The 26,858-nt window shown below is 43.5% G+C and overlaps 1 protein-coding gene across 3 annotated transcripts in view; it reads right to left on the minus strand.

Annotated features, from left to right (window-relative positions):
* fancm (FA complementation group M) overlaps positions 1–26,858 on the minus strand; it is a 185,051-nt gene that overhangs the window by 5,267 nt on the left and 152,926 nt on the right. The window contains exons 19-22 of one of the 3 annotated variants that reach the window (XM_060829295.1): positions 25,112–25,215; positions 15,247–15,843; positions 7,321–7,678; positions 6,014–6,305 (exon numbers count right to left, since the gene is read on the minus strand). In XM_060829295.1, the coding sequence (XP_060685278.1) occupies positions 6,014–6,305; positions 7,321–7,678; positions 15,247–15,843; positions 25,112–25,215 (1,351 nt within the window). Of the gene's footprint in view, positions 1–6,013; positions 6,306–7,320; positions 7,679–15,219; positions 15,844–25,111; positions 25,216–26,858 lie in introns of those variants that run through there. The other 2 variants (XM_060829294.1, XM_060829296.1) reach the window with 2 other exon arrangements.

Consider the following 26,858-nt stretch of genomic DNA (forward strand, 5'->3'; position numbering starts at 1 on the left):
GTGGAGCTGCTAAAATGTACAAAAGTATTAATGTCAAAATCATGGAATTCACTCCCTAAGGGCAATGTACATCTACTTACAGCACATGGACTGCAGCTCACCTTCTCAAGGACAATTAAAGATGGGCCAAAATTATTTGGGTGTGATCATCGGAGGTACAGTTAGTAAGTTTGCATATGACACCCAAACTGGAAGTTTAGTGGTTAACGAATAAATTAACTCAGAGACCAATGGACCGAGCAGTGGCAGATGGACTTTAATTTAGATAAATGTGAGGTGCTACATTCTAGAAAGGCAAATCAGAGCAGGGTGTGTACACTTAATGGTAAGGTCCTGGTAGTGTTGCTGAACAGAGACACCTTGTACTGCAGGTTCATAGTTCGTTGAAAGTGGAGTCACAGGTAGACAGGATAGTAAAGGCGGCATTTGTTATGCTTGCTTTGATTGGTCAGTGTATTAAGTATAGGAGTTGGGAGGTCATGTTGCAACTGCACAAGACATTAGTGAGGCCACTTTTGGAATACAATGTTCAATTTTGGTGTCCCTGCTATTGGAAGGATGTTGTGAAACCTGAAAGGGTTCAGAAAAGATTTCAAGGATGTTGCCAGGGTTGGAGTGTTTGATCTACATAGAGAGTCTGAATAGGCTGGGACTATTTTCCCAGAAGTGTCAGAGGCTGAGAAGTGACCTTAAAGCAGTTTATGAAATCACAGGGCATGGTTAGGGTGAATAGCCAAGGTCTTTTTCCCTGGGATGGGGGAGTCCAAAACTACAAGGGATATGTTTAAGGTGAGAGCGGAAAGATTTAAAAGGGACCTAAGGGGCAAATGTTTTTCGTAGAGGTTGGTGCATGTATGGAATGAGTTGCCTGAAGTGGTGGATGCTGGTACAATTGCAACACTTAAAAACCATCTGGATGAGTGTATGAATAGGAAGGATTTAGAGGGATATGGGCCAAATGGGACTGGATTTATTTACGGTATTTATTTTGGATAAGCACATGGATGATAGTAAATTACAAGGTATGAGATTGCTTTGATCTTCAAGTAGGTCAGTGTAAACGAGTCGGACTGAATGCCATTTCCATGCCATACATTTCTATTCCTCTGTGACCTCTGGAGCAGGTGTAATTTGAACCCAAGTCACCTAGCTCAGGGGTATGAACATAGAACAGTACAGCACAGTACAGGTTCTTCAGCCCTCGATGCTGTGCCAACCTTTTATCCTACTCTAAGATCAAAGCAACTTACATTCTCTTCAACTTACTATTATCCTTATGCTTATCCAAGAGTCACTAAAATGTCCCTAATGTATCTGACTCTATTACCACTACTGGCAGTGCATTCCACGCACCCACCACTCTCTGTAAAGAATTAACCTCTGACATCTCCTATAAACTTTCCTCCAATTGCCTTAAAATTATGCCCTCTTGTAATAGCCATTTCTGCTCTGGGGGAAAATCTCCGACTATTCACTTTATCTCTGCCTCTCATCATCTTGCACGCCTCTATCAAGTCACTTCTTCACTCCAGTAAAAGGAGCCTTAGCTCCCTCAGCCTTTCTGAATAAGTCACGTCCTCCAGTCCAGACAGCATCTCAGTAAATCTTCTCTGCAGCCTCTCGAAAACTTCCATAATCTTGCTACGATGAGGCGGCTAGAACTGAACACAGTATTCCAAGTGTGGTCTAACCAGCGCTCTGCATAACCCTGCAGCTCTTAGATGCAATCCCCCTGCTAATGAAAGCTAATACACCATAACAACCTGATCAATCTTGGGTGGCAACTTTGTGGGATCTGTGGACACGGACCCCAAGATCTCTCTCTTTCTCCACACTGCCAAGAATCCTGCCTTTAACCCAGTTTTCTGCATTCAAATTCTACCTTCCAAAACGAATCACTTCACACTTTTCCAGGTTGAACTCCATCTGCCACTTGTCAGCCCAGCTCTGTAATCTGTCAATGTCCCATTGCAACCTATAACAGCCCTCCACACTATCCTCCAGTCCACCAACCTTCAAAGAACATCGAACTTAGAAAATTGCAGAGCAGTACAGGCTCTTTGGCCCTCGATGTTGCGCCTACTAACTCAACATCTTTCTGATAGGAAGGAGACCAGAATTACACACAATATTCCATTTGCCTAACCAATGTCCTGTACAGCCGCAACATGTCCTCCCAATTCCTGTACTCAATACTCTAACCAATAAATGAAAGCATACCAAACACCACCTTCACTATCCTACCTACCCGCGACATCACTTTTAAGGAGCTATGAAGCTGCACTCCCAAGATCTCTCATTTATAAAAATCACAAAGAGCAGAGGTCCCAAAACAGATCCCTGCAAAACACCACTGGTCACTGTTCTTTAGACTGAATTCTCGCCATCTACTACCACCCTCTGTTTTCTATTGGCCAGCCAATTCTGCATCCAGGCAGCCAGATTTCCCTGTATCCCATGCCTCCTTACTTTCTAAATGAGCCTACCATGAGGAACCTTGTCAAACGCCTTGCTAAAAATCGATGTACACCACATCCATTGGTCTACCTTCAATGTGTTTTGTCACATCCTCAAAGATTTAAATTAGGCTTGAGAGGCATGACCTGCCCCCCACAAAGCCATGCTGACTACCTCTAATCAAACTATGGTTTTCCAAGTAATCATAAACCCTATCTCTCAGAATCCTCGCCAATAATTTGCCCACCACCGACATCAGACATAAGGTTACCTCAGATTACAACAGGATCTTGATCAAAGGGGCCAATGGGCTGAGAAATGGCAGATGGAGTTTAATTTAAATAAATGGGAGGTGCTGCATTTCAGGAAATCTTAGCAGTATTTATACACTTAATGGTAAGGTCCTAGGGAGTGTTGCTGAACAAAGATCTTGGAGTGCAGGTAGATAGGATAGTGAAGGCGATGTTTGGTATGCTTTCCCTGATTGGTCAGAGTATTGAGTACAGGCGTTGGGAGGTCATGTTGCAGCTGTACAGGACAGTGTGTGCAGATCTGGCCTCCTTCCTATCGGAAAGGTGTTGTGAAACTTGAAAGGGTTCAGAAAAGATTTGCAAGAATGTTGCCAGGGTTGGAGGATTTGAGCTATAGGGAAAGGCTGAACTGGCTGGGGCCGTTTTCCCTGGAGCATCTGAGGCTGAGGGGTGACCTTATAGAGGTTACTAAAATCATGAGGGGCATGGATAGGGTAAATAGGCAAAGTCTTTTCCCTGGGGTCGGGGAGTTCAGAACAAGAGGGCATATGTTTAGGGTGAGAAGGGAAAGATATAAAAGAGACCTAAGGGGCAACATTTTCACACAGAGGGTGGTACGTGTATGGAATGAGCTGCCAGAGAAAGTGGTGGAGGCTCATACAATTGCAAAATTTAAAAGGCATCTGGATGAGTATATGATTAGGAAGGGTTTGGAGGGATATGGGCCGGGTGCTGGCAGGCGGGACTAGATTGGGTTGGGATATCTGGTCGGCATGCAATGGTCTATTTCCGTGCTGTACATCACTGTCTATAAGACAGACTGGTCTGTAATTCCCAGGAGTATCCCTATTCCCTTTCTTGAACAATGAAATTACATTTGCCACCTTCCAATCATCTGGCACTACTCCAGTGGATAGGGAGGATGCAAAGACCATCACCAAAGATGCAATCTTTTTCCTTCGCTTCCCATACTAACCTTTGGGTTATCCTGTCTGGTCCAGGAGACTTATCTATCTTTATGTTTTTCAAAATGTTCAGCACATCCTCCTTCTTAACATTAACTTTTCAAGCATGTCAGCCTGTTTCACATTGTCCTCACAAACGTCAAGGTCCCTCTCAGCAGTGAATAATGAAGCAAAGTTATTCATTAAGGTCCTCCCTGCCTCCTCCAAATCTAGTCACAAGTTCCCACCACTATCCCTGATCGGCCCTATCCTCACTCTAGCCATCCTCTTGTTCCTCACAAGTGTAGAATGCCTTAAGATTTTTCTTAATCTGATTTATCTAAGTTTTCTCATGCCCCCTTTCAGCTTTAAGTCAATTCTTCAGTTCCTTCCTAGGTACCTTGTAGCTCTCTTGAGCCCTGTCTGATTCTTGCCTCCTCAACCTTAAGCAAGCTTCCTTCCTCCTCTTGACTAGATGTTTTACATTCCTTGTCCCCTAAGGTTCCTTCACCCTACCATCCCTTCCTTGCTTCAGTGAGAGCTGGACAGGTTTGTCTATCAGCAAGGACCCCCTAAACAACCTCCACATTTCTATCTTGCATTTTCCTGAGAGCATTTCCCAATTTACGTGCCCCAGTTCCTACCTAATAGCATTGTAAATACCCCACTCCCAGTTAAATACTTTCCCATACCATCACCTGCCTTCTCTGTCCATAACTATAGTAACGGTCAGGGAGTTGTGATCACAAATCTGACACCTGATCTGGTTCGTTACCAAGCACCAAATCCAATATGGCCTCCCCTCTAGTCTGTCTATTCACATATTGAGTCAGGAATCCTTCCCGGACACACCTGACAAAAAAATTGCTCCATCCAAACTATTTGAACTGAGGAGGTTCCAATTATATTAGGGAAGTTGAAGTCACCCATGACAAAAACCCTGTTACTTATGCATCTTTCCAAAATCTGCCTCCCAATCTGCTCTTCCTGGTCTCTGTTGCTATTGGGGTGTCTGTAGAAAACTCCCAATAAAGTGACTGTCCTTTTCCTGTTTCTGACTTCCACCCATACTGACTCTGTAGACAAACCATCTCACTTCCGCCACCTCTATTACCTCCCCTCCTATTCCTTTTGAAACATCTAAACCCTGGAACCACCCAACAACCATTTCTGCCCCTGTGATACCCATGTATCCATAATGGTCATAACATCATAGTTTCAAGAATTGATCAATGTTTTAAATTCATCATCCTTATTCTTGTTACTACTTGCATTAAAATAGACACACCTAAACCCATCACACTGCACCACAAGAGCCCTGGTTAGTCACCATACTCTTTCCAGATATTAGGGATATTCGATCATTAGAGAGAAATGACCGGTGGTTGTTTAACCTGAGGGTCTCCATATCTCCAGACCCTCATGGTAAGCTCAGCCGGTATGGAGTGCTATCTGCGCTTGGATGTTGCTCTGCATTGCAAAGTAGCCATCGACTCAAATGAACTAAATATGCAACTCCTTTATTGTATGAATTCACATCTATTACTACCAATGTACCAATTATTTCTACAAATTAGAGTATCTTGTGTTGAAGTTCTCCTCAATATTTGATTATACTCATCAAATATGCTATCAACCATAATTTTGGAATCAAACACTTTTTAAATTCATTCTTCTCCTGGTCTTTTAATTCCATAGTCTCTGGTTTTGTTTGTTATTATGCAATCTGTTATTTTAGGTGTTTTCAAAATCTAGATAAATTATATCTACTGTATCACTCTATTCTCTCATTTTCCTCTTCAAAACAATTCTTCAGTAAAGACAGCCTCTTGAAATCAATGCTGGCCGTTTTGTGTTTTCTGGATAGTTTTCTATTTTCTCTCTTACTGGAAATTCTATTATCTTTCCTATCACCAATATAACCTGACTGGACTATAATTCAGCAGACAGGTTCTGTCTTTCTTCTCAGATACAGGTCTTATGTTACCTACACACAAGTCCTCTAGCATAATAGTTTTAATAATTTGTTGATGAAATGTACGTGTTGTCTTTGTTAACTATATCCAAGATTCTTTTTTAATGCAAGGATGTAAGCTGAAAAGGGAAGTTATCCTACAATTTTGATCATTTCATAGTTCACCTCTATTTAAAAATTGCAGATATCTCATTTCTGTTTTTATTACCCAACACATGTTTACTTGCACTGTATCTCTGATAAATGCTGATACAAAGTGCAGGTAATTAGTTAATATTTCTGCCATTTCTCAATTATTCATTCTCCTGTTTAGTTTCCATGCCAAGCTGCACATGGCAAAATAATGAAGCACAACATAACCTGTCAAAATCAAGAGGTAAAATTACCTGTTGGCTACTTCTTTCACAGAGTTGAACCAATGACAGAGATTTAAAGCTGTTACATAACTGATGTCAGGAATGCTGAGGTAGAACTGTAAAACTTGCTGCCAGTAACCATGAACCTCCAGTGGGACAGTAATAGCTGCATTCTTCCTTTCTTCAACATGGGCAAGTTCAGCAATCAGACCTGCCGTTTCCTCCTGACTAGAGCTGAACAAGATTCGGATTCCAGCAACAGTCAAAGATGTTAGCAATCCATCATAGTATCTGGTTCTCGGGAATATCCTAGCTATATCTCCTGTAGTTTATTGAAATATAGAGAATTTAGCACAATTCACTTTTGCTTCAATGACAAATAAAATAATTCTTCAAAATAATTTTTAAGATTGACAAAGAATGTTTATCTATTTATTCATCTTTGAGTGCAACTCCTAAAGGTGCACAATATTAACTAACCTTTTATGGTAAAATAACATACTGTGCATCATAGCCAAACCAAAAATATTTGGCGTATAGTTACATACCATGTAATAAGATATCATTTAAGCACTTTAGAAAGAACACAACTTTCATCTTTAGCATTAGTAAAAGACAACAGTGAAAAGGTTACATCTGTGAATTAAAAACATTAATTGATTGTGTGCACGCTCATTTTCTTGAGTTGGTATATGGTTATGCCAAACAAGACTCTACATCATAGTGTGGGATGCAAGGATAAAAATAGCATCACAAATCAAACTGACTAGTCACTTTTGCACCATACACTGCCAAAAGCCGAGGGAATGATGTAGAAATCTCAGCAGGTAAAACAATTTGATTTTACTCGCTACAGCTTTTAACAAAAGGGAGCACGTGACATAATTGTAGTGTCCCTACCTCTGAGCCAGAATATGTGGATTTAAGTCCCACCTGCTCCAGAGTTGTATAATAACATCTCTGAACAGATAGATCAGAAAAATATCTACAGCATTTAACAATCTATTCATACATTCTCTCTACTGAAGGACACTTTAACAACCAATCTCCATTATACTTCTGAACAGCAGATTTCTGAAATGAGTGCCAAGATTAGCTACTTTCTCAAAGTCACAGTTGGCATTTTGCAGTGTGTTTATATTGGAAAAAAGTGTTAAGGCAATAAAGTTGTATTCATGTCTTAAATACATTCATCCAAGTAGAGAATGTTGTGATACGGCAATGGTAATTTACAATCTTTGAACGAGGATAATAAAATACTCACGAAAAAGGAAGCAAAACAATTTAGTTAAGAGGCATCTGAGAATCATTTTAAAAAATTCATACGAGCTACCCACCTGGCTTCATTCCATCTTTCTCCACAATGATACACACACGTTCAAACATGGCCTGAAGATGCTGAATACGGTCTACAAGCTTACTTCGATTTGTACTGTTAGCAAACTCTGAAAAGGATTTCCTTTCTACAGACATCCGGTTGCTCACTATATAATCACATCCACTGAGATTACAAATCTCAACCTTGATGCCATGTTTAATGCGTAAACAGGAAACCAGGTTTGGCCCAGAGGAGATTTCACGACTGTCCACAAGAACCTTTAGTGGAACTGTTCCACGAGATACGGACTGTTGATTGCTGACCAGGATGTCTTTACATAGATTTTCATTTGGTCTTGAAAACATGGCAGATTCCATCTGTAATCAGAAATGAGTCTATTTACAGCATTAATGTTAGGAGAAAGATGACATTCCTGAAGGGCTTATGCCTGAAACATCGATTCTCCTGCTCCTCGGATGCTGCCTGACCTGCTGTGCTTTTCCAGTACCACACACTCAGCATTAATGCTATCGGTGGTGGGTGTCTGGAAAGCATTGCCAGCAAAGGTGGTAGAGGCAGGCACGGTAGATTCATTTAAGATGCGTCTGGACAGATGTATGAGTAGGTGGGGAGCAGAGGGATATGGATGCTTAGAAACTGACTGACAGGTTTAGAAAGTACATTTGGATTGGCTCAGGCTTGGAGGGCCGAAGGGCCTGTTCCTGGGCTGTAAATTTTCTTTGTTCTCTTTATAACAGAAAGGGTATTTCTTCTAGCTGGGATGTCTAGTACTGGGGATATAATCTCAGAATAAGTACAAGCCATTTAGGACTGAAACAGAAGGAATGTCTTCGCTTGGAGAGTGGCAAATCTTTACAATCCTATATCCCCTAAGATTGTAAATGCCATACTACATTCAAGACAGAAATTGATAGATTTCTAAAACATAGATGACATCAAGGGATGCATGAAAAACACAGGAAAATAGTAGAGATAGATGATCAAACTTGATCTAGAATGGCAGGACAAAGCACTAAATATTGAGTACAGTAGATACTTGTAATAAATCAAATCAAATCCTAATGACATAATTTAGAACAAAAACCAAGGTCATGGCATTTACTAAATATCACAATCCGTTTCACATATTTAAACATAAAGTGATTAAAATGGTTCACAAGCTAAACTAGAACTTTTACTGCAAAAGATGCAAAGTATTTATCCTGCAATTTGTTTTTAAACTGAACCAAAAAACTTCTGTTAAAATATTTGCTTCTGCTGAGAAACAATCTGAACACAATGGGACAACACAAATGGCTATCCAAATTATTAAATACTATGTCACACGGTAATACTTCAATTTATTCCTTAGGTGGTCACTCAGAATCAAGAATGACTTGCTTCTACTCTGGTTTGCTGGGTTCTGAAGAGGCCTTTAAGTCCAATGAGTGATCTACAGATTCTGTTATATGGAGAGGCAGGTGATGCTGGAAGTGTTAGGAACACAATTTTGTTTGGAGGTTTCTGTGCTCCCTCCAAAACGTCAACATTGCTTCTGGATGCGAAGTCTTTTGATGAGTTCTGTGGCATTTGTGAATTAACCTTCAATCAGTCACAAGCCAGGACAGCCACAAGGATGGTTTCATCTTTTCAGGAATGCTTTGAAACAACTCTAAAGTATTTCCCATGTGTACATGGGCATTTCCTGGTAAAGCAAAGTTCAGGGCAGAACAGCTACTTTAGAGGATTCATGTCAAGGTTAGAAAAATGTCCCACCTAACAGAATGGATTTTTAATTCTAGCACCCTTGATGTTGGACTACTTTTCTTGCCAATGAATTTGGAGGATCTTGTGAAGGTACCATTGACTGTGTGTCTCTCCAGTGCTTTCTGGTGCCTGCTTATAACAAAATGACCCATATTTGCTCTCACAAAATGAGGCACAAAGAGGCAATCTGCCCTAGAATTAGAACAAAAGATGGCTGAGGGAAAATAAGCAAGACTAACGGTCTGTTCCAGCCTTTAACTAAATAAGATCTTTAAACAAACTCACTCCAAGCCCATAAATTCACTATTCTGGACAGTTTCTGACTAAGAGCATACGGGCATATTTGCGACCAACTCTGACCTTCATTAATCAAAGGGTGATTATGTCACTAAAGGGATAAACACCAGGTGCAAGATATAGCTCATCAACTCTCAAAGAACCATCAGAATGATAGCTCAAGTTATCCTGTTCCTTTAAAGTTACTCAAAACAATCGGTTCTAATTGAAGATTTTTTATAATAATAGGGGTAGGTTTCAACCCAAAATACACACAGAAAACCAATGCTTAAAATATATTAAAGAAAAGGCATTTAGACCTAGATGTGAAGTTAACTCTCAATAGGAAAATGACTTCTTTTACACTCTGAACAAAATAGATTGCTCGCAGCCCATTAACCACAAAACGCTGACGTAGAAATAGTTGTATGACTTTAACACTTTATAGCTGAAAATATGTTGCTGGAAAAGCGCAGGTAGTCAGGCAGGAATGAATATTCCTGAAGAAGGGCTCATACCTGAAATGTCGATTCTCCTGCTCCTTGAATGCTGCCTGACCTGCTGCGCTTTTCCAGCAACACATTTTCAGCTCTAATCTCCAGCTTCTGCAGTCCTCACTTTCTCCTTTAACACTTTATAACTAACTTTGCAACAGAAATCAACATTACAATTCTTACAGCAACTAGTTACAACTAACTTTTGTATTTTCACACTAGGACCTTAGGAAATATAAAATGAAAAACTGAATTCGATAAGAACAATAGGAGATACAATAAATAAGAGAATTCAAACAGTCTCCACAGGTAAAGCCAGCCTGAGAGGCCCGAAGGAGTGTAACAATTACCTTTGGAATGTAAATGAATAGGATGCAAAGAAAAATCCTAAATCCTAGAGATTATAGTGGATTCTGGATTAGTGGTGCTGGAAGAGCACAGCAGTTCAGGCAGCATCCCAGGTGCAGCGAAATTGATGTTTCGGGCAAAAGCCCTTCATCAGGAATAAAGGCAGTGAGCCTGAAGCATGGAGAGATAAGCTAGAGGAGGATGGGGATGGGGAGAAAGTAGCATAGAGCACAATGGGTGAGTGGGGGAGGGGATGAAGGTGATAGATCAGGGAGGAGAGGGGGGAGTGGATAGGTGGAAAAGGAGATAGGCAGGTCGGACAAGTCATGGGGACAGTGCTGAGCTGGAAGTTTGGAACTGGGGTGAGGTGGGGGAAGGGGAAATGAGGAAACTGTTGAAGTCCACATTGACGCCCTGGAGTTGAAGTGTTCTGAGGCAGAAGATGAGGCGTTTTTCCTCCAGGTATCTGGTGGTAAGGGAGCGGCGGCGAAGGAGGCCCAGGACCTCCGTGTCCACGGCAGAGTGGGAGGGGGAGTTGAAATGTTGGGCCACGGTGTGTTTGATTGGTGCAAGTGTCCCAGAGATGTTCCCTAAAGCGCTCTATAGGAGGCGCCGAGTCTCCCCAATGTAGAGGAGACCGCATCGGGAGCAATGGATACAACAAATGATATTAGTGGATGTGCAGGTAAAACTTTGATGGATGTGGAAGGCTCCTTTAGGGCCTTGGATGGAGGTGAGGGAGGAGGTGTTGGCACAGGTCTTACAGTTCCTGCGGTGGCAGGGGAAAGTGCCAGGATGGGAGGGTGGGTTGTAGGGGGGTGTGGACCTGACCAGGTAGTCAAGGAGGGAACGGTCTTTGTGGAAGGGGGAAAGGGGTGGGGAGGGAAATATATCCCTGGTGGTGGGGTCTTTTTGGAGGTGGCGGAAATGTCGGCAGATGATTTGGTTTATGCGAAGGTTGGTAGGGTGGGGTCTGAGGGCGGAGGTGCGGGATGTGGATGAGATGCGTTGGAGGGCACCTTTAACCACGTGAGAAGGGAAATTGCGGTCTCTAAAGGAGGAGGCCGTCTGGTGTGTTCTGTGGTGGAACTGGTCCTCCTGGGAGCAGATACGGCAGAGGCGGAGGAATTGGGAATACAAGATGGCAGTGAAATTACGGAAGATCAACTGTTCTGTTTGTTTGGCCGAACTGGTCCTCACCCTTAACAATTTCTCCTTTGATTCCACCCACTTCCTCCAGACCAAACACATAGCCATGGGCACACGTATGGGCCCCAGCTATGCCTGTCTCTGTTGGCTACGTAGAACAGTTGATCTTCCGTAATTTCACTGGCACCACTCCCCACCTCTTCCTCCACTACATTGATGACTGCATTGGCGCCACCTCATGCTCCCACGAGGAGGTTGAGCAATTCATCAACTTCACCCTGACCTTAAATTTACCTGGACCATCTCTGACACCTCCCTCCCCTTCCTGGACCTCTCCATCTCCATTAATCACGACCGACTTGACACTGACATTTTTTACAAACCCACCGACTCCCACAGCTACCTGGATTACACCTCTTCCCACCCTACCTCTTGCAAAAATGCCATCCCGTATTCCCAATTCCTCCACCTCTGCCGTATCTGCGCCCAGGAGGACCAGTTCCACCACAGAACACACCAGATGGCCTCCTTCTTTAGAGACCACAATTTCCCTTCCCACGTGGTGAAAGATGCCTCCAACGCACCTCGTCCACATCCCACACCTCCGCCCTCAGACCCCACCCCCCCCAACTGTAACAAGGACAGAACGGCCCTGGTGCTCACCTTCCACCCTACCAACCTCCGCATAAACCAAATCATCCGCCGACATTTCCGCCACCTCCAAAAAGACCCCACCACCGGGGATATATTTCCCTCCCCACCCCTTTTCGCCTTCCGCAAAGACCATTCCCTCCGTGACTACCCGGTCAGGTCCACGCCCCCCTATAACCCACCCTGCCATCCTGGCACTTTCCCCTGCCACCGCAGGAACTGTAAAACCTGTGCCCACACCTCCTCCCTCACCTCCATCCAAGGCCCAAAAGGAGCCCTCCACATCCAAACTTTTATCTGCACATCCACTAATATCATTTATTGTATCCATTGCTCCCGATGCAGTCTCCTCTACATTGGGGAGACTGGGCGCCTCCTAGTACAGCGCATTAGGGAACATCTCTGGGACACCCGCACCAATCAACCACACCGCCCCGTGGCCCAACATTTCAACTCCCCCTCCCACTCTGCCGAGGACATGGAGGTCCTGGGCCTACTTCACCGCCGCTCCCTCACCACCAGACGCCTGGAGGAAGAACGCCTCATCTTGCGTCTCGGAACACTTCAACCCCAGGGCATCAATGTGGACTTCAACAGTTTCCTCATTTCCCCTTCCCCCACCTCACCCTAATTCCAAACTTCCAGCTCAGCACTGTCCCCATGACTTGTCCGACCTGCCTATCTCCTTTTCCACCTATCCACTCCACCCTCTCCTCCCTGACCTATCACCTTCATCCCCTCCCCCACTCACCCATTGTACTCTATGCTACTTTCTCCCCACCTCCACCCTCCTCTAGCTGATCTCTCCACGTTTCAGGCTCACTGCCTTTATTCTTGATGAAGGGCTTTTGCCCGAAACGTCGATTTCGCTGCACCTTGGATGCTGCCTGAACTGCTGTGCTCTTCCAGCACCACTAATTCAGAATCGGGTTTCCAACAACTGCAGTCATTGTTTTTACCCTAGAGATTATACTGCCTGTTAAACACCATGAGAACCTGAGGCAGGCTATAGCGACGTCAATCACTGATTAGGTGTTTTAAGGATTGGGTGTATGGATTAGGAGGGAAGGACTAGAACTACATTGTATGTGATCATTACAGTACAGAAATGTATAAAAGTGCTGCACTTACTGCACACGTTAGAGTGTGTCACAAACCTCCCTTCCGAGGCTAGCCTCAGGGGAGGATCCTTTGGCCTTCTCCCTGCTTTAACCAGTTTCTGCATGTTTAAACTTTTACTTGCCCTGTACCCAGCGTGCCTCCTGAGTTTTCACTCCCTGTCAGGGGAAATGCTCCTAAAGTAGTTCAAATCTCTGAAGGGTATAGGAAGTTGGAAATCACTCTACCCAGTAAACTAAATCTTGACTGACAGGTTTCAAATCCCAATCCTCGCATACTTTTATCCCTCAACTGGCTGCAGGCATAGCTGATACAATGGCTCAAGAGTTGGAAAACGGTTTACGTTTTCCAGGATCTCTCTGCTGATTTTCAGTGAATGGGAGAGGTGTTATGCTGTGGATGCAGATTGGCAAGGTTTTCTGGAAGTTTCATGAAATTTTTCACATGCTGCAGAAAGGGTGTCAACAGCTTTTGAGTGAGTGCACAAACAAGTGTTATCACCATTATGAAACTAAATGATCCAATTTAGAGTAACTTTGGTTTTGCATTGAAAAATCATATGTCGAAGATTTTTAAATCTTCTGTTTAAATTATCTCTCTGGCTGTGGATAATTTGGTTTAGGGGAGGTGTAGTATTACAGCCTCATATGATTCCAGTCTTCACTGAGATAGGTTCTAAGATAGGTCTTTATTAATCTTAGATCATCCATCCTGTTAGAGCCCTCATTGATTTTCCACTATTTTCATTTTATTCTTTCATCAATTTTTGGTTTGGAACTGCAAACTGTGAGCTAAAGATGAATTTTAACACAAAATAAGTTAAAAAGAAAAGCAAACCAAACACGCTTTTGTTTACTCATGAGGCTAGGCCTGGAAGTTAATGGCAGGCTGGTTTCTGACCAAAAGGTTCTGCAGATGTTTCATCACAAGGGAAGAACATTGTTTTAAACAGATAGCAGAAGTGGCTATTAATGAGGTCAGTGTCTGGGAATTGATTTCAGTAAGTCTGGAAAAGGCTTTATGCTTAAGCAGATAGCAGATGTTGAATGGTAACTGGGACCACATGGAGGAGGTGGTCAGTCAGTCAGGGAGTGGTCAGAGTTGGAATTGGACTTTTGGCTGTGCTTTCTGAGAAGAAAAAAATCAGGCTCTTGATGCAACAAGGAGATGATTTGAAATCTCCTTGCCTAACCTCCATGAGCATCCCTTGAAAACTCAGCAAATAGAAAACAAATGTTTCAGTATTACTGCTTTTATCTGAGTGAAGTACAAAGATGACTCTAATCAACACCTTCAGAAAATCAACCAAGGTGCCATTTTCTCTATGATTTGCGAAACAATGCATCATATAAACAATTTAAATCACCTCGCCAGTTTTGTTTTATTTATCCCTCAACTATGTTTATTTGGTTGTCTGTCCTTTGTGTAAATAGGCTTAAAAAACATTTTTGGTTTAAGGCAGAGACCAATTAGTTTTTTTGTGATTAATGTTACTTTGCTAAAGTTAATACAGTTAATAAATTGCCAAGTCTTTTCTTTAAGATACAAACCAGTGTCTGAGATTGATTATTCATTGAGTCTAGGATTAATTACTCAAAAGTCTGCTAAGGAACCTAGATTAATTTTGAGTTCATTTGGAGTTTTAATTGAATGTGTTACGAATACAGAGATAGAAAGGCTGATATGGTTTGGCTGTCTGACTCCATGTTGTTCCAACCTAAAGAATTTTTTTAAGAAGTTTTTAAATGATTCTTGGTTGCTTGTCACAAATAAAACCACCCACACAATTAAAGAATGAGATGGAGGATAACAAAACTTTTAAGATTACAAAACATGAATATGCAAGTATAAGGGTTTAAAATCAATGGAATCTTTACCACCTGAAGTATCAAAGCTCAAAACACATTGCAATAGTTTCTGAAAAAAAATGCAGACAGATTTTTTTTGAGAAACTTCGCTTTTTCCTTTTGTATACTTTTGTACATTGTTTCATAATAATTAGTCCTACATCATTATAACAGGTTTTAAACCAGATGTAATACTGAAATTTATCTTATTCACTGACACAGAATTATTGCCAGTATATCAGACACTAAACTACAATTGATACTTACAAAGTTAATGGAATGAAGTTTGCTCACTTGGCATTTATCTTGTCCTTTGCCTTGCATTGAGTTCAGCGCAATTTCTGAGGCAACAGCTGAACTATATCTTCTCAAATGTTTGTGCTGTATTTGAAAGTCTAATGCTTCAGACACTGAAGCCTGGAGACTGAAACGCAAGGCATTACTTCTATCCCCATCAACACATGCTGGTTGTTGTACAGCCATTTTTGGTGAACATTCACTGAAACAGTCACCTACTGAGGTCAGGTTTGGAGAAAATGACGTAGTTTGCTCTTCTGCAGTCTGTTTACTTTTGTTGTTGTGTGCTAAATTCTTTCTTGGCAATTCATGGTTTACATTCACATCTTGTTCATCTTCACTGGAATCATTTAACAAAATTATCCGGCTGCCTTTCTTCTTTTTGGTCAAACCACGTTTACCACTTTTTATTTCAGCATTTTTTTCTCTTGTTCTGTTCCGAGTTGCATACTGTTTGTTTTTTTCAACAGGAGTATCATTCAAGAGATCAAAATTCACAATGTCATCATCACTTAACTCAGTTTGATTATCTGCTTCATCTTCCTCACGAACACAAAAGCTGTCTTCCATATAGGTCTCATCCTGTTCAGGTATCTATCAGGAAATTCAATATTAACAAACATCACCACAGAAATAAAACAAACATTCACATATTTGCAGTAGAAAACTTATAATTTATGTCAATCAACACAGGTGCCCTCACACTCCTGAGCAGGAGCTAATTTAAGTATATATAGCCTTGTAATCTATCCTGTCAACCAATAGCTTTTCAAGCTTAATTTTTGGTGAAATCTGTATGAGCCATTTTTATTCAAAGATGCATCCCACTGTTTAATGAACCAAATTCTTGGTTCTCTAACAAAGGTCTTAAGCATGAGCTAACCTGCCCAATTACCCAGTGTCTTTCTTCAGGAGTGTGTGGCATTGGTGGTGTTCAGAAAAATCAAACCATGGAGGTCTTTCTGTCAAGATTACTACCTATTTCTCTTGGCAAAATTCTATTTTTCCTCACAAGAACAATGAAAAGTTATTACTCCTCTGCTTCCTTTTAGCGTTCAGTCACAGAGACTGTGGTGCTGGATGTCTTGAAACACAAAAATGGATAAATCTCCAGGACCCGATTAGGTGTACCCATGAACTCTGTGGGAAACAAGGGAAGTGATTGCTGGGCCCCTTGCTGAGATATTTGGATCACCAGTAGTTACAGGTGAGGCACAGGAAGACTGGAGGTTGGCTAACATAGTGCCACTATTTCAGAAAGGAAAGTAAGGAAAAAGCCAGGGAACTATAGACCGGTGAGCCTGACATCAGTGGTGGGCAAGTTGTTGGAGGGAATCCTGAGGGACAAGATTTACATGTGTTTGGAAAGGCAAGGAATGATTTGGGATAGTCAGCCTGGCTATGTGCATGGGAAATCAGGACTCATGAACCTGATTGAGTTTTCTGAAGAAGTAACAAAGAGGTTTAATGACAGCAGAGTGGCAGATGTGATCTCTATAACTTCAGAGACACATTCAACAAGGTTCCCCATGGAAGACTGGTTAGCAAGGTTAGATCTCATGGAATACAGGCAGAATTAACCATTTGGATACAGAACTGGTTCAAAGGGAGAAGACAGAGGGTTGCTTTTCAGACTGGAGGCCTGTGAACTGTGGTGCACCACAAGGATCAGTGCTGGTTCCACTGCTTTTTGTCATTTCTATAAATGATTTGGATGTGAACATATGAGGTATAATTAATATGTTTGCAAATGACCCCAAAATTGGAGGTGTAGTGAACAGTGAAGGATGTTTCCTCAGAGTACAATGGGATTTTGAACAGATGGGCCAATGGGCAGAGGAGCAGCAGATGGAGTTTAATTTAGATAAACGCGAGGTGCTGCACTTTGGAAAAGGAAATCAGAGCAGTATTTATAAAATTAATAGTAAGGTCCTGGAGAGTGTTGCTGAACAAACAGATCTTGGAGTGCAGGTTCATAGCTCCTTGAAAGTAGTGTTGCAGGTAGATAGGATAGTGAAGGCAGTGTTTGGTATGCTTTCCTTTATTGGTCAGAGCATTGAGCATAGGAGTTGGGAGATTATGTTACTGCTATACAGGACAATGGTCAGGCCACTTTTGGAATATTGCATACAATTCAGGTCTCGTATCGGAAGGATGTTGTGAAACTTGAAAGGGTTCAGAAAAGATTTACAAGGATGGTGCCATGATTGGATGATTTGAGCTATAGTGAGAGGCTAAATAGGCTGGGGCTGTTTTCTCTGGAGCGTCAGAGGCTGAGCGGTGACCTTATAGAGGTTTATAAAATCATGAGGGGCATGGATAGGAGAAATAGACAAGGTCTTTTCCCTGGGTGGGGCAGTCCAGAACTAGAGGGCATAGGCTTAGGGTGAGAAGGGAAAGATATAAAAGGGACCTAAATGACAACTTTTTCCACACAGAGTGGTGCGTGTATGGAATGAGCTGCCAGAGAAAGTGGTGGAGGCTGGTACAATTACAGCATTTAAAAGGCATTTAGATGGGTATATAAATAGGAAGAGTTTAGAAGGATATGGGCCAAGTGCTGGCAAATGGGACTAGATCAGGTTAGGAGATCTGGACAGCATGGATGAATACACTACCAGAAGGGAATATACTACTTGGGTCCAGTTTGTACAGAAGTCTACTTGTAAGTCAAGCAGTTGAATAAGACAATATCCCAGTTGTCCCAAATGCTGCCTTAGAGTGTGACACTTATTTGCCCATCTTAGTGGCTCTTAAATCTCCCAATTATCTATCTGTGGGAGAAGACGTGTTAAAGAGCATCAAAGGAGGATTGCATCTGCCCCATTATTCAGCTCCAATTTCCAGCTCTCGTTCTCACAGTATTCCACCAAAGCTATCAGAATCACCTCTTGTACTCAGCTTCCCAGTGATTGTCCCAAATATAGCTTGTTGATTAAAAAAAATCTCAATCCAAGTCAGGGTATGGTAACACCAATTTGATAGAGTGTAATTTTCTTTGTACAATATTGAGCTCTCAAAATCATAAAAATGTTATGAATATTTTCCTACACTAAAGATTAAAAAAAGCATAGCTTGACACAGCTTTTTTCCTGTTCGGGAGCAGTGGGAGACAGAACAGAGGTGACGCTGGAAACCATGAGGTTGCTGGGAAGGTAAGGACTTAGCATATATTTGGGCAGTGACTAAACCACTACACGTGTAGTATCACCCACCACCACCACCACCCCTTCTAAAAGGGGAGGGTGAACAGCTGGTTGTCATGGCGCAAATAGGCACCAATGATAAGAAAAAGAACGATATGAGGTCCTGAAAGCAGAATTCAGGGAGCTAGAAGAGAAGTGAAAGAGGAAGACCTCAAAAGGTAGTGATCTCAGGATTAGGGTAGAAATGAAAGAATACACAGGATGAACATTTGGCTTGAGAGATGGTGTAGGAGGGAGGGGTTCAGATTTATGGGATATTAGGACCGATTCTGGAGAAAGTGGGACTATTACAAATTGGATGGTCTACGCCTGAACCAGACTGGAACTAATGGCCTCGGGGGAGTTTTTGCTACTGCTGTTGGGAGGTTTTAAAATAATGTGGCAGTGGGCTGGGAACTGGAAGAGAAGACTAGTAGACAGTGAGGTAGAAACTTGAGACTGTATGGATCATGAAGTTAGCATTACCAAGGGGAAGAGCAGGCAGAGAACAGATGAACGCAAAAGAACTGCTGGCCTGAAGTGCATATAATGGGTAAGTCAGATGAACTTTGGGCTTAGATTGGTGCCTGGGAGCATGGCATTATTGCAATCACAGAGCCTTGGTTGAAGGAAGGGCATAATTGGCAACTAAATGTTCCAGGATATAGATTCTTCAGACAGGACAGGGAGGGAAGTAAAAGTGGGGGAGGAGTTGCATTGCTGGTCAGGGATGATATCATGGCTGTGCTAAAGGAGGCCACTGTTGAGGGCTTGAGCAGTGAGGCATTTTGGGTAGAACTGAGAAATAAGAAGGGTACAGTTACATTGTTGGGTCTGTATTACAGACCTCCCAACAGTGAGCATGAGGTAGAAGAACAAATAGGTAAACAGACTGTGGAAAGATGTAGAGGCAACAAGGTGGTAGTGATGGGTGATATTAATTTTACCAACATTGACTGGGATACACAGTGTCAGAGGTCTGGATGGGGCAGAATTTTTAAGTAGCATCCAGGAAAGTTTTCTAGAACAGTATGTCAATAGTCTGACGAGGGAAGGGGCCATATTGGACCTGGTGTTGGGGAATGAGCCAGGCCAGGTGGTAGAAGTTGCACTGGGAGATTTCTTGGAGAATAGGGACCATAATTCTATACGTTTTAGAATACTCGTAGACAAAGATGAGAGTGATCCTAAGGCAAGAGTACTAAACTGGGCCAAGGCCAATTATATCAAAATTCGGCAGGTGTTGGGAAATATTGATTGGGAGCAGCTATTTGAAGGGAAGTCCATATTTGATATGTGGGAGGCTTTCCAAGAAAGATTAACGATAGTGCAGGATAGGCACGTCCCTTTGAAAACAAGGGATAGGAAAGGCAAGATATGTGAACCGTGGATGACAGAAGTCATGCAACTAGCCAAGAGGAAAACAGAAGTGTATATAAAGGACCAGACAGCTAAGAACTGAATGGGCCTTGGAGGAATATCGGGAGAGTAGGACCAATTTTAAACGAGGAATCAAGTGGACTAAAAGGGGTCATGAAATAACTTTAGCGAGCAGAATTAGAGAATCCCAAGGTTTTTTATTCATATATGAGAAGCAAGAGGGTAAATAGAGAAAGGGTTGGTCCACTAAAGGATAAGGAAGGAAGGTTGTGTGTGAACCTGAGAAAATGGATGAGATTCTCAATGATTACTTTGCATCAGTGTTCACTGATGAAAGGGACACGATGAATGTTGACATTGAAGATAGAAACTTGTTTACTCTGGATCACGTTAACATGAGGAGGGAAAATGTGTTGGGTAAGCTAAAGGATATTAAGGTGGACGAATCCTCAGGACAGGATGGGATCTATCCCAGGTTGCTGAGGGAGGCGAGTGTGTAAATAGCTGGAGTCCTGACAGATATTTTTGTAGCATCCTTAAACACAGATGAAGTGCCGGAGGACTGCTCACGTTGTCCCTCTATACAAGGAGAGTAGTAGGGATATTCCAGGTAACTACACACCAGTGAGCCTGACGTCAGTGGTGGGAAAGTTGCTGGAGAAGGTACGGAGGAATAATATCTATTTATATTTGGAAAAGAAAGGGCTGATCAGTGAAAGGCAACATGGTTTTGTGCCCGGGGGGGGGGGGTGGGATGGGGGTGGGGGGGGGTTGGGGGGGGCGGGTGTTGTGCCTTACCAACTTAATAGACTTCTTTGAGGAAGTGAACAAGTTGATAGATGAAAGGGCTGTAGATGTCATACACATGTACTTTAGTAATGTGTTTGAGAAGGTTCCCTATGGTAAACTAATAAAGTCAAGTCACATGGTGTGCAGGGTGTTCTAGCTGGGTGGATAAAGAATTGGTTGAGCAACAAGAGGCAGAGTTGTAGTTGACGGGAGTTTCTCGAAATGGAGAAAGGTGACTAGTGGTGTTTCACAGGGATCAGTGTTGGTGCTACTGTTGTTTGCGATATACATAAATGATCTGGAAGAGGGCATTGCTGGTCTGATCTGTATGTTTGCAGATGACACAAAGATTGGTGGAGTAGCAGAGAGCATAGGGGACTGTCAAAGAATACAGGAGGCTATAGATAGACTAGAGAATTGGGCAGAGACGTGGCAGATGGAGTTCAATACAGGCAAATGTGAGGTGATGCATTTTGGGAAGTCTAGAGTGAACTATACTGTAAATGGAAAAGTTGGGAAAAGTTGATGAGCAGAGAGATCTAGGGGTTCAGGTCCATTGTACCCTGAAGGTGGCTGTACAGGTGGGCAGTGTGGTCACTAAGGCATATGGTATGCTTGCCTCATCAGGCAGGGTATTGAGTATAAGATCTTCTAGGAGAAAGTGAGGACTGCAGATGCTGGAGATTAGAGCTGAAAATGTATTGCTGGAAAAGTGCAGGTTAGGCAGCATCCAAGGAGCAGGAGAATCGACGTTTCGGGCATGAGCCCTTCTTCAGGAATGAGGAGAGTGTGCCAAGCAGGCTAAGATAAAAGGTAGGAAAGAGGGACTTGGGGGAGGCGCGTTGGAAATGCGATAGGTGGAAGGAGGTTAAGGTAAGGGTGATAGGCCGGAGTGGGGGTAGGGGCGGAGAGGTCAGGAAGAAGATTGCAGGTTAGGAGGTGGTGCTGAGTTCGAGGGTTGGGACTGAGACAAGGTGGGGAGAGGGGAAATGAGGAAACTGGAGAAATCTGAGTTCATCCCTTGTGGTTGGAGGGTTCTTAGGCAGAAGATGAGGAGCTCTTCCTCCAGCCGTCGTGTTGCTATAGTCTGGCGATGGAGGAGTCCAAGGACCTGCATATCCTTGGTGGAGTGGGAGGGGAAGTTGAAATGTTGAGCCACGGGATGGTTGGGTTGGTTGGTCCGGGTGTCCCAGAGGTGTTCTCTGAAACGTTCAGCAAGTAGGTGGCCTGTCTCTCCAATATAGAGGAGGCCACATCGGATGCAGTAAATCGTGTGCGTGGAGGTGCAGGTGAATTTGTGGCGGATATGGAAGGATCCCTTGGGGCCTTGTTGGGAAGTAAGGGGGGAGGTGTGGGCGCAAGTTTTGCATTTCTTGCGGTTGCAGGGGAAGGTGCCGGGAGTGGAGGTTGGGTTGGTGGGGGGTGTGGACCTGACAAGGGAGTCACGGAGGGAGTGGTCTTTTCGGAACGCTGATAGGGGAGGGAGGGGAAATATATCCCTGGTAGTGGGGTCCATTTGGAGGTGGCGAAAATGACGACGGATGATATAATGTATATGCAGGTTGGTGGGGTGTAGGTGAGGACCAGTGGGGTTCTGTCCTGGTGGCGATTGGAGAGGCGGGGCTCAAGGGCGGAGGAGCAGGAAGTGGAGGAGATGCGGTGGAGAGCATCATCGATCGCGCCTGGGGGGACATTGCGGTCTTTGAAGGAGGTCATTTGGGTTGTTCGATATTGGAACTGGTCCTCCTGGGAGCAGATGCGGCGGAGACGAAGGAATTGGGAATATGGGGTGGCGTTTTTACAGGGGGCAGGAGGTGTAGTCTAGGTAGCTGTGGGTGTCGGTCAGTTTATAGTAAATGTCCGTGTTGATTTGGTCGTCCGAGATAGAAATAGAGAGGTCTAGGAAGGGGAGGGAGGTGTCTGAGACGGTCCAGGTAAATTTGAGGTCAGGGTGGAAGGTGTTGGTAAAGTGGATGAACTGTTCAATCTCCTTGTGGGAGCACGAGGCAGTGCCAATACAGTCATCGATGTAGTGGAGGAAAAGGTGGGGGGTGGTGTCAGTATAGCTGCGGAAGATGGACTATCCTATGAAGAGACAGGCATAACTGGGGCCCACGCATCTCTGTAGCATCTGCTCCCAGGAGGACCAGTTCCAATTCCGAACAACCCAGATGACCTCCTTCTTCAAAGATCGCAGTGTCCTCCCAGACGTGATCGACGATGCTCTTAACCGCATCTCCTCCACTTCCCGCTCGTCCGCCCTTGAGCCCCGCCTCTCCAATCGCCACCAGGACAGAACCCACTGGTCCTCACCTACCACCCCATCAACCTCCATATACATCATATCATCCGTCGTCATTTTCGCCACCTCCAAACGAACCCCACCACCAGGGATATATTTCCCCTCCCTCCCCTATCAGCGTTCCGAAAAGACCACTCCCTCCGTGACTCCCTTGTCAGGTCCACACTCCCCCACCAACCCAACCTCCACTCCGGGCACCTTCCCCTACAACTGCAAGAAATGCAAAACTTGCGGCCACACCTCCCCCCTTACTTCCCTCCATGGCCCTAAGGGATCCTTCCATATCCGCCACAAATTCACCTGCACCTCCACACACACACTATTTACTGCATCCGATGTGGCCTCCTCTATATTGGAGAGACAGGTCACCTACTTGCTGAACGTTTCAGAGAACACCTCTGGGACACCTGGACCAACCAACCCAATCACCTCGTGGCTCAACACTTCAACTCCTCCTCCCACTCCACCAAGGACATGCAGGTCCTTGGACTCCTCCATCATCAGACCACAGCAACACAACGGCTGGAGGAAGAGTGCCTCATCTTCCCCCTAGGAACCCTCCAACCACAAGGGATGAACTCAGATTTCTCCAGTTTCCTCATTTCCCCTCTCCCCACCTTGTCTCAGTCCCAACCCTCGAACTCAGCACCACCTTCCTAAGCTTCAATCTTCTTCCTGACCTCTCTGCCCCAACCCCACTCCGGCCTATCACCCTCACCTCAACCTCCTTCCACCTATCACATTTCCAACGCCCCTTCCCCAAGTTCCTCCTCCCTTTCTTTTATCTTATCCTGCTTGGCACACTCTCCTCATTCCTGAAGAAGGGCTCATGCCCGAAATGTCAATTCTCCTGCTCCTTGGATGCTGCCTGACCTGCTGCGCTTTTCCAGCAACACATTTTCAGCTATTGAGTATAAGAGCTGGAATGTCAAGTTAAAATTGTACAAGACTATGGTTTGACCGCATTTAGAATACTGTGTACAGTTCTGGCTGCCACACTTCCAAAAGAATATGGATACATTGGAGAGGGTGCAGAGAAAGTTTACGAAGATGTTGCCTGGTATGGAAGGTGCTAGCTATGAAGAGAGGTTGAGTAGGTTAGAATTATGCAATATTAAAAGTCCTACAGAATGTCTTTCTGATTTCATTAACCCAAGGCCATTAGGATATTCACACTAATGGTCATGTGAGTGTGCGTCTCTATGTGTCAGTAAATATGCAATATTTACAAACTGTATCAAAGAACAAAGAAACCTTACATCCCAGGAACAGGCCCTTTGGCCCTCCAAGCCTGAGCCAATCCAAATCCACTGTCTCAACGTATCATCCAATTCCTAAGTATCTGTATCCCTCTGCTCCCCACCTACTCATACATCTGTCCAGATGCACTTTAAATGAACCTACCATGCCTGCCTGTACCACCTATGCTGGCAACGCATTCCAGGCACCAACCACCCTCTGTGTAAAGTACTTGCTGCGTGTATCCCCCTTAAACGTTTTACCTCTCCCCTTGGATGCGTGACCTCTCATTATTGAATCCCTCACCCTGGGAAAAAGCTTATCTCTATCCACCCGGTCTATACCCTTCATGAGTTTGTTGACCTCAATCAGGATCCCCCTTGAAAACAAGAAAATGAGGGGGGAGGGGGGTGGATAGAGATAAGCTTTTTCCCAGGGTGAGGGATTCAATAATGAGAGGTCACGCATCCAAGGGGAGAGGTAAAACGTTTAAGGGGGATACACGCAGCAATTACTTTACACAGAGGGTGGTAGGTGCCTGGAATGCGTTGCCAGCATTGGTGGTACAGGCAGGCATGGTAGATTCATTTAAAGTACGTCTGGACAGATGTAAGAGTCGGTGGGGAGCAGAGGGATACAGATGCTTAGGAATTGGATGATAAGTTTAGACAGTGGATTTGGATTGGCTCAAGCTTGGAGGGCCAAACGGCCTGTTCCTGGGATGTAAAGTTTCTTTGTTCTTTGATACAGTTTGTAAATATTGCATATTTACTGACACATAGGGGCACACACTCACATGACCATTAGTGTGAATGGCCTTGGGTCAATGAAATCAGAAAGACATTCTGTAGGACTTTTAATATAGCATAATGTCCATGAAGTCCCTATAAATTTACATAAAGTAAAATTTCAAACCAGATGGAAAAACAAGATCTGATTTAACAAAATCTAAACAGATAGATCTTACCTGTGAAAATATGGTCATTTCATTTTTACTAAAGACCATTTTTTTCTTATTGTAGATATTAGGGCTACGGACAGACTTCAGATAAATTTCTTGCATGTCACTGTCTGGAGAAAAATTACGAAGAGATCATTAGATTTTAACATAATGGTGATAATGGCTTTCGTTCAAGCACCAACTTATAAAATTAACTAGCTGTATAATTTGGAAAATTCAAATGTTATGAATATCAAAGCAAAGACACAAATTTACAAAAAGCATAGCGGAACATCAGTTTCTCCCAAGTAAACCTTATCTTAATTTGATTAGAAGCTGATTTTGCCCATTTCACATCAGAATTGTCTGTTAGTCTGGATCCAGTTAGATTGTGAATAATGATATTGTGGACAAATATAAAGAAAGACTTCACAATGGATTTTAAATGCAAATACTTGGCTCCAAAAATAAATAACCTATGAACAAAATCAATTCTCAGAAATAACATTAGTGTTGAATTCCTCAATTTTGCCAATGGTAATAGCAGATCAAAACAAGTCAGCTTCCCCCCCTCTGCCAACAGTTTGGACTGCCATTAAACTTTACAATGCATGTTAATTAATGCTGTCAATAGTACTTCACTTCAATGAGGCCCCAAATAATAAGACCACCATTGTAAATGAATATTTAAACACATCTTACTTAAAGGCTCCAATACCCAATATTAAAACAATATAGAAAATAATCATGGAAAATATAGCACAGGAGTCAGCAATTTGTTCCATTAAGTCTGCACTGACACTTGCAAAGTTCCAACGAAATATGCTCTTATTTTGGGGCATATTATCGAGGTACATGTGAGGATCAATTATCCGTTGAGCTAGCTCTGCCATTTAATAAGATCATGAACTACTCTGATTGTCACTTCAAATTCCCCATGTTTGGTATGTTGCCTCCCAGGTGCAAGGGTACGTGATGTCGCTGATCGTGTTTTCCGGGTCCTTAAGGGGGAGGGGGAGCAGCCCCAGATCGTGGTCCACGTTGGCACCAACGATATAGGTAGGAAGAAGGGTGAGGATGTCAGACAGGCTTACAGGGAGCTAGGTTGGAAGCTCAGAGTTAGAACAAACAGAGTTGTAGTCTCTGGTTTGTTACCCGTGCCACGTGATAGAGAGTCGAGGAATAGGGAGAGAGAGCAGTTAAATGCGTGGCTACAGGGATGGTGCAGGAGGGAGGGATTCCGGTTTCTGGACAACTGGGGTCCTTTCTGGGGAAGGTGGGACCTCTATAAAAAGGATGGGCTACACCTGAACCTGAGGGGCACCAGTGTCCTTGGGGGGAGGTTTGCTAGTGCTCTTTGGGAGGGTTTAAACTAACTCCGCGGGGGCATGGGAACCAGGACTGTAGCTTTAGGGTACAGGACCTTGAGTGTAGGGAGGTTAGGAATAATGCAGCGATCTCTAAGGAGGGTGCCTGTAACCAGAAAGGTGGATTGAAGTGTGTATACTTCAATGCCAGAAGTATAAGGAATAAGGTAGGTGAACTTGCAGCGTGGGTTGGTACCTGGGACTTCGATGTTGTGGCCATTACAGAGACGTGGGTAGAACAGGGACAAGAATGGCTGTTGCACGTTCCAGGGTTCAAATGTTTTAGTAGGATCAGACATGGGGGTAAAAAAGGGGGAGGCGTGGCATTACTTGTCAAAGACAGTATCACAGCAGTGGAATGGACGATGGAAGAGGACTTGCCATCTGAGGTAGTTTGGGCTGAGGTT

Source organism: Hemiscyllium ocellatum, chromosome 8 (assembly GCF_020745735.1).
Source record: "Hemiscyllium ocellatum isolate sHemOce1 chromosome 8, sHemOce1.pat.X.cur, whole genome shotgun sequence".
Lineage (NCBI taxonomy): Eukaryota > Metazoa > Chordata > Chondrichthyes > Orectolobiformes > Hemiscylliidae > Hemiscyllium > Hemiscyllium ocellatum.